General features: G+C 41.2%; 1 protein-coding gene across 2 annotated transcripts in view; it reads left to right on the forward strand.

Annotated features, from left to right (window-relative positions):
• Nucleotides 1-14,881, forward strand: part of PCSK2 (proprotein convertase subtilisin/kexin type 2) — a 294,059-nt gene that overhangs the window by 260,514 nt on the left and 18,664 nt on the right. For both annotated transcript variants that reach the window (XM_024559813.4, XM_053927192.2), the window contains 2 exons: nt 6,421-6,636; nt 9,033-9,133. In XM_024559813.4, the coding sequence (XP_024415581.2) occupies nt 6,421-6,636; nt 9,033-9,133 (317 nt within the window). The remainder of the gene's footprint in view (nt 1-6,420; nt 6,637-9,032; nt 9,134-14,881) is intronic.

Here is a 14,881-nt window from a genome sequence, read left to right on the forward strand (position 1 = left end):
CAAAAGACTGATTTAAAGACAGAATTTAAAATTAAATTGTACCACATACTTAATTTTATCTAAATGGACTTGCCATCTTCAAAAATAATATTGTATGTCAGTTATACATCAACTTTTTAAAAATGGAATAGAATCCAAGATGGCAGCAAAGTAGGTGGTACCTACACTAACCTCCTCCCAGGACCAAACTGGAATTTCAACAAAATTATGGAAAAATCATCCTAAATAACTAACTGAACACTAGCTGGAGAGAAGCCTTATAACCAAGGACATGCAGAAGAAACCACATCACCACAGACTGGTAGGAAGTGCAGCGGCACAAGAGGGCTGGCTGGGCTCCCACAGGTGATAGCTGAAGTTCCAGAGGAATATTTCAGCAGCTGGCAGGCAAGGCTCAAAAGGTTGGAGGAGATATCCAACCTATCTAATGGAGAGTTCAAAGCTCTGGTAATCAAAATGTTCACGGAACTAATTGAGCTCGGTCAAAAAATGAAAGAACAAATGAAAGATACCCAAAATGAAATAAAGCAAAATATTCAGGTAACTAACAGAGACAGGAAGGAAACCAGGACTCAAAGCAATGATTTGGAACAAAAGGAAGAAGTAAACATCCAGCCAGAACAGAATGAAGGAACAAGAATTTAAAAAAATGAAGAGAGGCTGAGGAACCTCTGGGACAACTTGAAACGCTCCAATATCCAAATTATAGAAGGAGAAGGTGCCAGAAGGAGAAGAACAGCAGCAAGAAATTGAAAACTTATTTGAACAAATACTGAAGAAAAACTTCCCCAATCTGGCAAAGGAAATAGAATTCCAGGAAGTCCAGGAAGTTCAGAGTCCCAAAGAAGTTGGACCCAAGGAAGCATACACCAAGGCACATCATCATTACATTACCCGAGATTAAAGCTAGGGAGAGAATCTTAAAAGCAGCAAGAGAAAAGGAGACAGTTGCCTACAAAGGAGTGCCCATAAGACTATCAGGTGATTTCTCAAAAGAAACCTTGTGGGCGAGAAGGGGCTGGAAAGAAGTATTCCAAGTCAAGGATCTACATCCAAGATTATTCTATCCAGCAAAGCTATCACTTAGAATGGAAGGACAGATAAAGTGCTTCTCAGATAAGGTCACATTAAAGGAGTTCATCATCACCAAGCCATTATTATATGAAATTTTAAAGGGACTCATCTAAGAAAAAGAAGATCAAAAATGTGAACAGTAAAATGACAACAAACTCACAACTATCAACAAATGAACCTTAAAAAAAGAAAAAGAAAAGCAATGAAAACAAAAACTAAGCAAATAATTAGAACAGGAACAGAATCAGAGAAATGGAGGGTTTTCAGTGGCGCGGGGAAGGGGAGGAATGGGGGTAAAAGATACAGGGAAGAAGAAGCATAATTGGTAGGCATAAAATAGACAGGAAGAGGTCAAAAATGGTATAGAGAACTCAAAGAACTTATATGTACAACCTATGGAAATGAACTAAGGGGCAGGAATGCTGGAGTGTTGGGGGTTCAGGTCAGAGGGGAAATAACAGGAGAAAAAATGGGAAAACTGTAATAGCATAATCAATAAAATATACTTTTAAAAAAACACAATGAGATATCACTTCACACCAGTCGGAAAGGCTATCACCAATAAATCAACAAACAAGTGCTGGTGAGGATGTGGAGAAAGGGGAAAACTTTTGCACTGTTGGTGGGAATGCAGGTTGGTGTAGGCACAGTGGAAAGTAGTATGCAGTTACCTCAAAAAATTTAAAATGTGACTGCCTGATGACCCTGTGATTCCACTTCTGGGAATTTATCCAGAGAAACCCAAAACACTAATTCAAAGAATATAAGCACCCCTATGTTCATTGCAGCATTATTTACAATAGCTAAGATTTAGAATCAGCCCAAGTGGCCATCAGTAGATGGATGGATAAAACAGCTCTAGTATAGTTACACAATGGAATACTACTTGGCTGTAAAAACAGAAAAAATTCTATCCTTTGCAACAGCATGGATGGACATGGAGAACATTATGCTAAATAAACCAGTCAGAGAAAAACATACCATATGATTCCACTCATATGTGGAATCTAATGAACTGAACTTACAGCAAAATAGAGACAGACTCATAGAGAGCAGGCTGACATCTCTGGTGGGAGGGTGGTTAGGGGGTGGAGGGATCGATCAAAAGAGAAAAAGGACTCATGGTCATGGACAATAGTGTGGTGATTGCAGGGTGGAGGGGGTAGATGGATGTGGAAGAGGGAATAAGGGGGATAAATGGTAATGGAAAAACACCATAAAATAGTGTATTTTAAAAAATAAAAGAAAAAATGTACTAAGGGGAATAGAAGGGCAACAGGCAATTCCAATGTCCAGAATGAGGGTAGGTCTGCCATTCTATTCTCTGACCATGCACTGAAGAATAAGGGTGGGAGTCCCCCAGAGGACAGCCTACCCTCATGGGCCCAACTTCCACCCACAATTCAGGCTCCTTAACCATCTCCTCCCAATTTAATTTCTGAGTGATCTCCCATGCCCCATTTGGGTTTTTGGCTCTTCTTTACCACTTGTTCCCTAGATAAAATTCCCTCTGTTGAACTGCCCAGTATGGCAATGTTTGCCCAACTGAATCTCAAATGATACAGTATAATTATTAGGATGATGTTGAATTTATAAGTTAATTTGGGGAAAATTGATATCACTGTGGTGTTGTCTATCCAAGAACATGACGTGTTGATGTCTTTTTCCAATAGCTCAAATCATCTGTCCTTCCATAGAGTTTCAAAGTCTTATTTAGTACTTAGCTCTTTTTTTTTTCAGTTTGTTGAGTTTCTTCCTAAGTATTTTATACTTTGTGTAGCTAGTATAAATGGCACTGATGCACAGGATTGCTATAAGGATCCAATAGTTAAGTATATAGAGTACTTAGAGCAGTCCCTGACATAGAGAAAGCGCCATAGAAGTGCTTGCTATGGTTATCATCCTAGTTTCTTCCATTGTATCCTCCAACTGATTACTGTTTGAATGTGGATCATAGTTTTATCTTGATTGCTGCCTTGTTTAGGTGAAGCTGGGGGAAGAACTGGATCTTGGGGCATCATTTTAACAGTGTTAACCTAAAAAGAAAAGGGCAAAGTGAGAAACAACAAGCACTTATTTGAGATCCAAAATAATAGCTATTCAGGAAGCACTGATTCAGGTAGAAACCCAAAATGCTCAGATTAAAAGGCAAAGGCAAGGGATATTTATGAGAAAGGGAAGGAGACAAATTACGTCAATAGAAGGAAGAAATCTCCATCGGTGTAGATAAGCTAACATAGTGAAGCTAATTCTAAAGAATATTTTTCATTTTCAGTCTGCAGTCATAGTATCGGCTTTCTTGTCATTTTTCCCAACAGTTGTTTGAAATGCAATGTTGCTTTATGCCCTGTTTTAACATTCTAAAGGCCTGAGAAATGAGAGATGCAAGACAGATCTTCTGGGATGGCAGTTCTGACTCTATTGTAAAGTGGCTCTATTTGTTATTTTTACCACAGGAAAGTATGACATTCCATCAACAGACTCCTCCCATAACCAGCTCTTAGTTCTGTTATATATGCCCCATCCCCACTCATCTGCCCCACAGAACTAGGGTTTTTTCCTCACTGGCCCATCTTACTGGTGCTAATACCCAGTCATTAGAAACAAGGATGTAATTAGTCTCACCTGTTCTATCTTCCTTAGAAAATGAAGCTTAATATTCCTAGGAATCAATGTATTCTTGTGGGCAAATCTTATATGTACTGAAATACAAAACTAACATTTGCCACTTACTCTTCAAAATTGCTCTCTTTGAATCAGAGAGCTAGGTCACGTTGTGAGCACCTTAAAATAACCACTATTCAAGTGTGCTTATGGTCTACAGGTCAGCTGGGTTATTCTGCCAATCTGGACCAGCCTCAGCTAATCTGAGCTGGGTTCGCTCATGCATTTGTGGTCAGCTAGAGGGGGACCTACAGACTGGTGTAGAATGGCCTCCCCCTACAAGTCTGGCAGTCACTGGCTGTGAGCTAAGGCAATGAATTTGACTGGGCTCTCCCTGTCATCAACTAGCAGGTAAGGTCAGATTTGTTCCCATGATGCAAACAGAGTTCTGAGAAGTGTAGGATTTCCTGAGACCTGTGCTCAGAACTGACACAGCCATCACTTTCCATCATAGTCTGTTAGCCAAAGGAAGACAAAAAGCCATCCCAAATCAAATGATGGGAAGTGAACCTCTCCTCTTGGTGGGCAGGACTGCAAAGACATAAAGAGGCATGAATACAGAGAACCCTGAAAAATTAGTCACTATCAGTCTAGCACACTACCTATATCAAGTATTGATTTCCTTTTAGCAAAGGTGGCTTTATCCCACTGGCCACCCCTCTGTGGACTGATTCAGGGAAAAGATCCATTTACCCTGATCTACATATGTTTCACTTTCGGAGGGTGCCATTTCTTGACAATGAACCCACATCTGAGTCTGTTTGAGAGTGTGATCCCCTGCGCCAGCTGTAAGGATGATCCGTTTCCCTCTCTGTCTTCGTTTCTGGGAGCAGTTGCTTGTTTTGGTGGAGTTTTTCCAACAAATACTTAACCAAAGACTCTGAGGACAGTTCCCAGCTAGTGATTGAGTAAATCATTGTTAACATATCGACTCAATCAATCACAATCTAATTAATTCCAGATCCTGTTAGAAGCAATTGGAATGTCACTTCTCATGGTCAGGAAGGAGGCAGAGAGACCTTGGAAGTAGTTCAGTCATCTTCTTTCCTTCTGGCATCTCCACCCTTAAAAACCAGTGAGTCAGGACCATGGATCACTGGTGGCCACTCAAGGACAATCTTTCTCTTCCATTGCTTCTGTCTTCTTGCCCCTAGACGGTTTCCTAGTGGCCTGGGCCAGGCTATGGAGAAGAGGGAGGCTGTATACCTGCTGCTAACCTCCCACACAGCAATGCTGCTCTCCTCTCCTCTACTCAGTACACAGGGGAAAACAGAATAGCCCCAGCCCTATCAACCTACATCAGAACACTGGAATCCAAAAGGAATGGCCACTTCTGGGTGGTGAAAGTGGAGAAAATACTCCTAGAAGACAGGGAACGGGAAAAAAAAAAAGTTCTACTCAAACCAGAAAAACAAGGCTAACTATAGGTATTTATGACTAAGCTTGGCATTTATAATTAGCATATGGTAATAACATTGTGCATATCATTATGTGTTTAAAGTTATTTTTGCTCTGCTTTACTTGATCATATTAGACTTTTTCTCTATAGTTGGTGTTCTCCTGCATAAGTAAAATATCATATAATATCATGTTTAAAAGAATTCTAGTATGATCCAATTGAGTAAAAATTATATACATGTATATAGGCACATATTACATGTATATATGCATATACATATATGTACATATATCTACATATTTTGTACACATACATATACAAGGTAGAGCAAAAGTATGTTTACACTTGTGAGTACATGAAAGTTTATACTTGTATTATTTATTAATTATTGTATCATTTTCTTTTTTCTTTAAAAGATTTTATTTATTTATTTTTAGAAAGAGGGGAAGGGAGGGAGAAAGAAAGGGAGAGAAACATCAATGTGTGGTTGCCTCTTGCATGACCCCTACTGAGGACCTGACCTGCAACCCAGGCATGTGCCCTGACTGGGAATCGAACCGGCGACACTTTGGTTCGCAGGCCAGCGCTCAATCCACTGAGCCACACCAGCCAGAGTTATAATTATTCTATTATTTTCCATATGAACAACTGTAAATGTACTTTTGTCCCACCCTGTATATGTATGTATATGTATATGCATATGTGCATATATATGTATGTTTGTAATATATGTTTTGGCATAAAATATGTATTTCATATTTACAATGTCTACATATACATAAAGTTTTATGCAAAAGATATGTGACTATATAAGATAAAAGATAAATATTTTTCTTATTATCTAGATAAGTATAAACATACTTAACATTTTTTGCTGAAAAATGTCTGAAAGGATACACAAGAATTAGATAATGATTATACCTATGGGGATTTTTTTCATTTTCCTTTCCATATACTTTGACTTTTTAAAAGTAGTTCATTTGTAAATGTTACAGAGATTCTTCCAGTTTTTCTCATCACCTTATCCCCAGCTTAAATTGTAAATTTGGATGACTTTATATACTGAATCCTTCCTGGAAAAAAAAGAAATACTCATTGTGCCCTACTAGATGATAGTGGTTCTCATGGGCAGACTTGAATAGAATCCAGTCATTTCATTGAACTGTTCACAAAGCCCAAGTCCAGTTAGTCCTGGGCCAGGACCCCCAACCCCTGGCAGGACCCTCTTGCAGCCCCCAGTACCCGCAAGTGCGGGAGTTAGTATCTCCTCTGTCCTCCCACAGGGCCGAGGCGGCAAAGGCAGCATCTATGTGTGGGCCTCTGGGGATGGCGGCAGCTACGACGACTGCAATTGTGATGGCTATGCCTCGAGCATGTGGACCATCTCCATCAACTCGGCCATCAACGACGGCAGGACAGCCTTGTACGATGAGAGCTGCTCCTCCACCTTGGCCTCCACCTTTAGCAATGGAAGAAAGAGAAATCCTGAGGCCGGAGTGGTGAGTGTAGCCACTGGCCCTCTCTGAGGCTGTGGAATGCACTGGCACTGTGATGTCATTCAAGGACACTGAGACATCATGGAAGGAAAGGGAGCTACCCACTTCCCTAAAAAGTCAGCACATCTCTTTCAGGCCTGATAATGCTTTATTGTTGAGGTAGACGCTCTAGAGGCAACCACACATTAATGTTTTCTGCCATACGTAAGTCAGAAGGTGTGCAAGTTGAAAGCAAGGATGAGATGATCCCCTTTCAGCTCATTTTCCACAAATGGTCTTTCTTGTTCATTGTTTTGATTTACAAATAATGGTAGTCTAGTCTATCAAAACGTTGCCCCAGCAGGTCATGAATAAGGAGAACTAATATAAAGAAGGGGGTCACCACATCACCACCCTATTTGGGCAAAAAAACATCCACATATTACAGTAATTACAAAATAGCATCCATGTATGGTCCTTACTGGGTCTATAAACTTCCCAAAATTGAGCACACATGTGTATTTTCTCAGGGAAAGCATCGTGGTTCTCATCATAGTTTAAAGTGGGTCAGTGATTTAGAAAACAAAAAGATTAAGAATCACAGACTTACATTATTTATTGAACTTTTCTTTCTTTTTCTTAAAGATTTCATTTAATTTATTTTTAGGCAGGGGGAAGGCGGGGAGAAAGAGAGGCAGAAAGCATTAATGTGTGGTTGCCTCTAGTGCGCCCCCTACAGGGGCCCTGGCCTGCAACCCAGGCATGTCCCCTGACTGGGAATCAAGCCAGTGACCTTTTGGTTTGCAGCCTGGCACTTAATCCAATGAGCCACACCAGCGAGGGCTATTTCTTGCACTTTTCTGAGTAGCTCTTCCTTTCTAGGTAACTAGGTATAATGCCGAATTTTCCAAGCCCTTAAATATATATATATATATATATATATATATATATATATATATATATATATATATATATATCTGTTGAGCGTAATGAACATTTTTGGATCTCTTCCTCTCTCTGGGTATTTTACTAACAAATTAGCCTTTCCTCAGACCTCCAAGCCAAGAATTTAGTAGGTGGTTCAATAGTCCTACTGAGTTAGTTACATTCTGACAACCTCAGCTGGGGCTTCCCAGGGGAGGAAGACAACTTAGAACACAATCATTACCAGCCAGTGCTTCTATTCCAAGTTCCCACCTGGGCTCCACCTTGGCGAGCTGGCCAGGCTCTCATGTGAGCCAGGAGATGCCTTTACCTACAGGAGGCACAGACCTTGGCCTGGCTCCCTCCATGAGCCCTCCTGGGCTCCCACCTAGTTTTGGGGGATGACAGAGAGTGTGCCAACTCCTTCTGAGTGAAGTAGGTTTCAGCTTCTCCTATCCTATGGGAGATATAGGCCAAAAGGGAGAAGAATATGGCAGAAAGGGACAAGTGAGGGAGGACCCAATCCTGTTTTGTTTGTAGTCCTTCTCTCATCCCCCAGAAGCTCTACTCCCCACCCCAAAGGCCTCCCAATAGAGTCAGTTTGTCCTCAACATTATCTATGACTCTCTTTTTACTAGAGATGGGGAAGGGCCTTGAGTTCCACCTGAATATTGTCATTTTTCCACACAATATGCCTTTAAACCTCCTTGATACTTTGTTCCTCAAAATAATAGGCCCACTTGAGGATCCTACAAACAGAGGAAGAATTCCTGTGGCTCATACATGATTTTAATGAAAACCTGGCTCTTACAAACATTGAAAGTGAGGTTTTTCTTTTTGTGAAAGTTCTTGATCATTAAGAAGATCTCCCTCCTTAAGAAAAGTTGTGGAGGGGGTCACTTACATGTGGGTTATCTTGCCTCAACATATCTCAGAATCTCTTTATGAATTTTAGATGGAAAGAGACACTTTCTTTTTAATGGCCTGTCCATTTAGGCAAGCTTTAGTTGAGCCCACTTATTCTTCCCCTTTGGGGAGTGCCTTGCCTTCCTGAAGGGAAAAGAAATTTTGTTGCAATAGCCCTTGGGCTTTTTGAAAGCTAATCCCATTGCAAGAAAACCCACCATCTATTGACTATCCTGGTGATTCTGACTTGTGACTCTCCACCTGTTGTGTCTCATTTTAGGATCCAGAAATAAATGTCTCTCTAGTCTCTGGAATAGCTACAGATATGTTTCTCTGAACAATTGGCTTGCTTTTATCTTGTGGGCACTATAATGTAACTGACTGTGTGTCCCTTTTTGCATGGGCTGCTAGGAAATACAGATAAAATGTATGGTAAAATATATGTATGGGTGCTAAGTTTTTCCTTACCTTCATCTTAATATTCTTCAGAACAAGGCAGAATTTAAGTAAAAGAAATAGATAATCCTCTGGTTCATATTGTTTTAGGGTTCAAAATACTGTGACTCATCACTCAATATCTTCCTTTTCAGGCAACCACAGATTTGTATGGCAACTGTACTCTGAGGCATTCTGGGACATCTGCAGCAGCTCCAGAGGCAGCTGGAGTGTTTGCTCTGGCTTTAGAGGCTAAGTATGTTTCCAGCTCGGGGCTGAGAGCCAGCTCTAAAGGGTCGACTAATGTGTCTCTCCACCCAACACCAGGTGTCCATGGAGGCAAAAATAGGTGCAAGAAATTGTATACAATCAGGGTCAATGAGCTCTGGTGGGTGTTTATAAATGAAACATGGGCCTTAAGTCTCACACACACACCACAAAACTATAATAAGTCAACTTGAGGATCATACAGACAAACAGAGAAAGGAGAAGTCCTGTGGCTCACACATAATTTTAAGGAAAACCTGGCTCTCACAAACATTGAAAATGAGGTTTTTCTCTTTGTGAAAAATTTTTAAAGATTTTATTTATTTTTATTTTTAGACATAGGGGAACTGAAGGAGAAAGAGAAACATTAATGTGTGGTTGCCTCTCAGGCACCTCCCACAGCAGAAACCTGGCCCACATCCCAGGCATGCGCCCTGACTGGGAATCAAACTGGTGACCCTGTGATTCGCAGGCCAGCACTCAATCCACTGAGTTACACTAGCCAGGGCTCTTTGTGAAAGTTTTTTAAAACTTGGTTGATCATTAAGAAGTTCTCCCCCATTAAAAAGAGTTGTAGAGGGGTCACTCACATATCAGTTATCTTGACTCAACATGTCTCAGAATCTCTGTATGAATCTTAGATGTAAAGAAATACTTTCTTTTTAATGGCCTGTCCTTTTAGGCAAGCTTTAGCTGAACCTATTTATTTCTCCTTCTTTGGGAGCGCCTTTCCTTCCTGAAGGGGAAAGAAATGTTGATGCAATAGCCCTTGGGAGAGTACATCACTAGGAGAGTACATGACGACAACACCGAACCACACGTATCAGTCACTTACTCAGGTCCAAATAGGAATATGTAGATATTTTTTCATTATAAGAACCTCTCTTTATCCTTTGGATAATCCTTTGGCTATTTTACTCCAGTAATACAATCAGCTAAATGAAAAAAGAAAACATTGCCAAGTTGGGTGTCTACCAAGGTATTTCAGAACGTGTCAAACAGGGTGCTCCCACTCAAGATTTGTTAACTTATAAGGTGAATTCACTTTTTAACACTGAGACAAGGTAGTCAAAGTCACACAGTATAGACCAAGAAATCGGCTTTACTGGAAAACTTTTCAAGCTACAAGTAAGAGGATACCATCCTCTCTGTTCACACCATCCCACAGAGAGGCCACATATCACTACCGCTAGGCACACCTTGGATATAAATATCAGCTGAGGCACTTGCTTACCTGCTACTCAATATTCTCTTAGTGCAAGCCAGAGGCTAGCCCTGTGTTTGAGCAATGAACATATGGACTTCAGGCACCATGCACTCAGTATGAGTGCAAATGCCCACCATATAGGGATTTGTGTGAGAATTCAGCACCAGCAATTTGTGAGAAGTTGGATTCAAACTCTTGGGGAAGAAGAGTTGAGTCCCCACCCCAGGCCCCTCAGCTGTTGCTAGGCAACTGGATCTTTGAGCATCAGTCTCCAGGCAGCCCTTCTTGTCTCTCTCCATATATGCATTTTTTGATTTGTAAAAGAGGCAAGAATTACTTCCTAGAATAGGAAGGGGCTTTGAAAGACTATCTATTCCAACCCTCTGCCTTCAAGCAAAAAAAGGCATAATCATCCTCCTTGCACAGAAAAGGCCCCAAATTGGCAGTGACTCCTCTCTTTGGACCAAGCCAAACTTCAATTCTTTCAACAAAAGTCATTTGGAAATTTTAGGACATCAAGAGATGGACACTGGTCAAAGAGTTCCTAGTAAGTGCAGAGACCAAAACTTAGTCACAGATTACGTGCATTCCTGAAGATGAACTCTTAATCTTAGAGCTTGCTGGGCCCTGGAGCCTGCACTGGCTTTGCTCACTCTGGATGGGAGCAGACAAAATGAAACTGCCTGCCACTTAGTCTGGCAGAAAACAGGGAGTGGTAGTGCTCCAAAAGCAAGAGGGCGTTTCTGGTTTCCTTTTAAATCTAAAAGGACAGAACTTGACTCAAATTCTCCTTGGATTTTGGCAAGCAAAAATCCACTTGCCTGGGCTTATACACATGCAAAGGGACAACCTGAATACATCAAAGTGATAGAGCAAGGCCACTGGGTCTCTAGACAGATTCATGGGCTCTGCACCAGTTTTCTTGAGCACACACTTGTAGATATCCTTACAGAGCAGAGTGCAGACACTACTTAGGCACACTTTGGTTTAGAGCAATGGCCATGAATTTAAATCTCTCTATTGTCATGAAGCAGAGAAGAAGGATAGCTGGCAGAAGGTGTTTCAAGACCATCAGGGGAGCCAGTCCTAAAATCCCTCAGAATACCAACCACCTGAGTTGTAAAAATACTCTGAGATGAGTTTCCTGCAAGTGATTTCTTAAGGAAGGACTCCCAGAAGAGACCAGAAGGAAATAGAAGAAGCAGGTTAGGGATGGGGAAATACCACGCAAGTATGCGGTTTCAGAAGTTCTAGCCTCAGGCTGATCCCATGGGGAGCTCTGGAGTATAAGTTTTTATGCCTCAGAGTTTCTTCTCCCTCAAGGCAAGTGGGCTGTGATGCCATGTTCTTGTGCGGACCAGACCTTGGCTGAGAATCATGGCTAGGAGTGTAAACTCCAGGCACCTCTGGCTTTCTGCATCTGTGGGCAGAGGGGCTCCAGTAGTCCACAGTTAAAACCACTAGTCAGCATGAAACAGCCCCAAGAGAGAGCCCAGAGGGATGACAAGAAAAAGACTCTCCAGGAACAGTTCCTACAGCTCTTCTCTATCATGAGACAAGGCAAGTGGGAGTCGTTGGTGACACATGTGACAGCAGTTGAGGCCTCTTTCCCTCCCAGAGGCACAATAAAACAAAACTTTTACAAAGCAATGTGAATGCAGTAAGCAAATTATCCTGTCCCAATGTATGCCTATCAGGACTTTGAAAGAGGGAGAACAACCACCCCCATGACTCCAGGGAGAGAAGGAAACCCTTCCTCTGTCCTGCCCAGTCACCACTGTTTTTCAGTCTTATCAAGTACTTCTCTGCCAAATACTTGAAAATAGCTTCCTGAGTAAAAAGGAATTTTGTTCACATTTCCCAGTGTGACCAAATTTCAAAGAATTTCTTTAGTGGATGTTGGGGTGGAGGTTGGTAACTGCCACCTTTGAATATTTGGGTTTCTTTCCATGACCTGGGGCTTTCTGTGTTGTCCTACAGGTCTCAACTAGGTTTGAGGGGCAGATGTCATAAAGAGGCATATTTTGGGCTCAAAAGAACCATCCTTAGTAATGTGGCCCACATATTGGACCAGTATAACAGGACTTCTGGGTTCTGTTGCCTGCTGCCAATAAGAACCGTGACTCCCAATGCCAGAGTCTTATGAAAAGGAAAGGAACTATTTATTCAAAAGTTATACAGGTTTAGAATAGTGATGGAATTCTGCCATTAAATCCCATGCCCCTTAGAAACAAAAACATCCACAAACACACAGTCCTGCCTCCCCTTGACAAACCAGGCCAGTCAGAGCTACTGTCTCTCAGGAAAAGAAATAGAAATCTGTATCTTAGCTAGGCAGATTCCCATCTTAACATTCCAGCTTCTCCCAGGCTTCAGTGATCGGGTAGGCTCCTGCTCTTAATCCAAAACCGCATCCTCATGGTGGGGGGTCTGTCTGCATCCTTTCAAACTGCATGGCCAGGATAGCATGGCTGAAAGAGAGACTGACTGCCCCTGCGCCTGGGTTTAAACTGTAGCAGAGATCTTCCCCCATAACCCTATTTCTGACCCCACCCACAATGGGTTACACGTGGCAGTAGTCTGGTCTCTTCTGCCTTTCTCAACTGCCATTGTTAGTATAGGCAAGTGTGGCCCTGTAATGTAGGAACCACCTCCAAGCTGTTCACACAGGTGCAGCAACCAGGGCACTACCTCCAGCTACATCACAGGTTAGAGTCACAGCCAAGTCATTAGCTACAGGCACAGCTTTTAGGTTTACTAAAACACTGGCCAAGTTCTTCAGATATGCAAAGTGACTCTCAATGGCTCTGGTTCCCCTATCCCCCAAGGGATAGCTGTGAGGGTTTTCTCCATTTTGGGGGACCTCTAGCTCAGCATCCGATTATCATAGAACAATGTTTCCAAAACTGACCTTCCAGGGGATGGATTTTTACATGTAAACTCGTTATCAAAGTATAATAAATGCTGAGAAAAGTGTACAAATATTAAGTATAGCTCAATGACTTCTTACAAGGTTAAAAGATCCAAGTAACAGCACCCAAATCAAGAAGCAGACTGTTACCTAAGTGCCAGTTTGTGCTCTTTTACTCTGAAAGTCTGAGAGATTTCACACTATTGTGTGTTGTTATAGATCATTCATACTTATTGTGGAATATTACTCCATTATAGATACCTGGGTTTTTTCAATGTTAGGGCTATTATGAGTAATATTGCTATGAACATTCTTGTACATGTCTTTTAGTGAATCTATGGACACATTTCTTTTGGGTGTTAACTAAGGAATCAAAATACTGAGTTGGAGGAATACGTATGTGCAGCTCTAATAGATACCGCCAAGTAGTTTTCCAAAATGGATGTACCCCCTGACACTTCCTCCAGCAGTGTATGAAGTTAGAGTTGTTCCACATCCCTGTGACATTGGGTATTGTCAGTCTTCTACACTTTGCCATGCTTATGAGTGCCGAAGAATTGCACTGTAGTTTTAATTTGCATTTCCCTGATAACTAGTGAAGTTGAGCATTAGGGGGAGTTTTGAAAATGATAGATTCCCTACTGTCCACCAAGAGTCACTGAATACAAATCCCTAGGGGTAAATGTCCCAAGAATCTGTCTTTTCAACCCCACTCCAGGGTCTACATCAGCAGCCATCCTATTGCTGATCTGTGGACTGGTGTGTGGCACCCAGTAAGGCAATGGCTGTATAAACCTATGAATCAGGATGCTGTTGTGCAGCATGCAAATATCTAGATTCAACCTCTGATTAGATACTGGTATTAGATCAAGATTGAAAACATGAAATTCAAATAACAATGATAAACTGAAAAGAGTTTATTTTTCTGTCATGTGAAAGATAACGAATTCAGGATAAGCATGGGGTCTACTGGGAATCAGTGAATCCAGCTCTTTTTAGATTTCTCCCCTTCCACCTTTATGCTCTCTAGATGCTGCTAGAACTCCATTCATAGAGTCTACATTTCAGGCAGAAAAGGGAGGAGAGCAAAGGAAAAAAGAAATCCACCAGCTGAGTTAGCCTCGTTTTAAGGTTTTTCCAAAAAGCTCCACTAAGTGGCTTCTGCTTATTTCTCATTGGCCAGAACTATCACATGACCACCCTAGAGAGCAAGGAAGGCTAGGAAATATAGTTTTGTGGCTGATTAACATTGCTGTTCTGAATAAAATTGAGGTTTTCTTAATAAAGAAGGAGGATAGATATGATAGAATTCTAGTGCCTTCCAGCAACTAAGTGGACAATCACCTCCTATGGATCTCTGTTGTCTTATCTGAAAAATAGAAAGATCATCAATAGTTCTCCTATGACTTCCTGAAATATTGTAGGATTGCTTCAAAAAAATTATGCCTATAGGAAAGTGAATTTATTAATTGGATATGTGTTTATTTGAGTGTTGAATATGCCTTAAAGCTGAAAAACTTTCATTTACTTTTAAATATTGTGACCAATACTTTTCTAGGACATAGTGGTCCATTCTCTTTTCAATTACATTAATGCTCGGTATATGAGATAGATTTTAT

The sequence above is a fragment of the Desmodus rotundus genome, chromosome 6, assembly GCF_022682495.2.
Source record: "Desmodus rotundus isolate HL8 chromosome 6, HLdesRot8A.1, whole genome shotgun sequence".
Taxonomy (NCBI): Eukaryota; Metazoa; Chordata; class Mammalia; order Chiroptera; family Phyllostomidae; genus Desmodus; species Desmodus rotundus.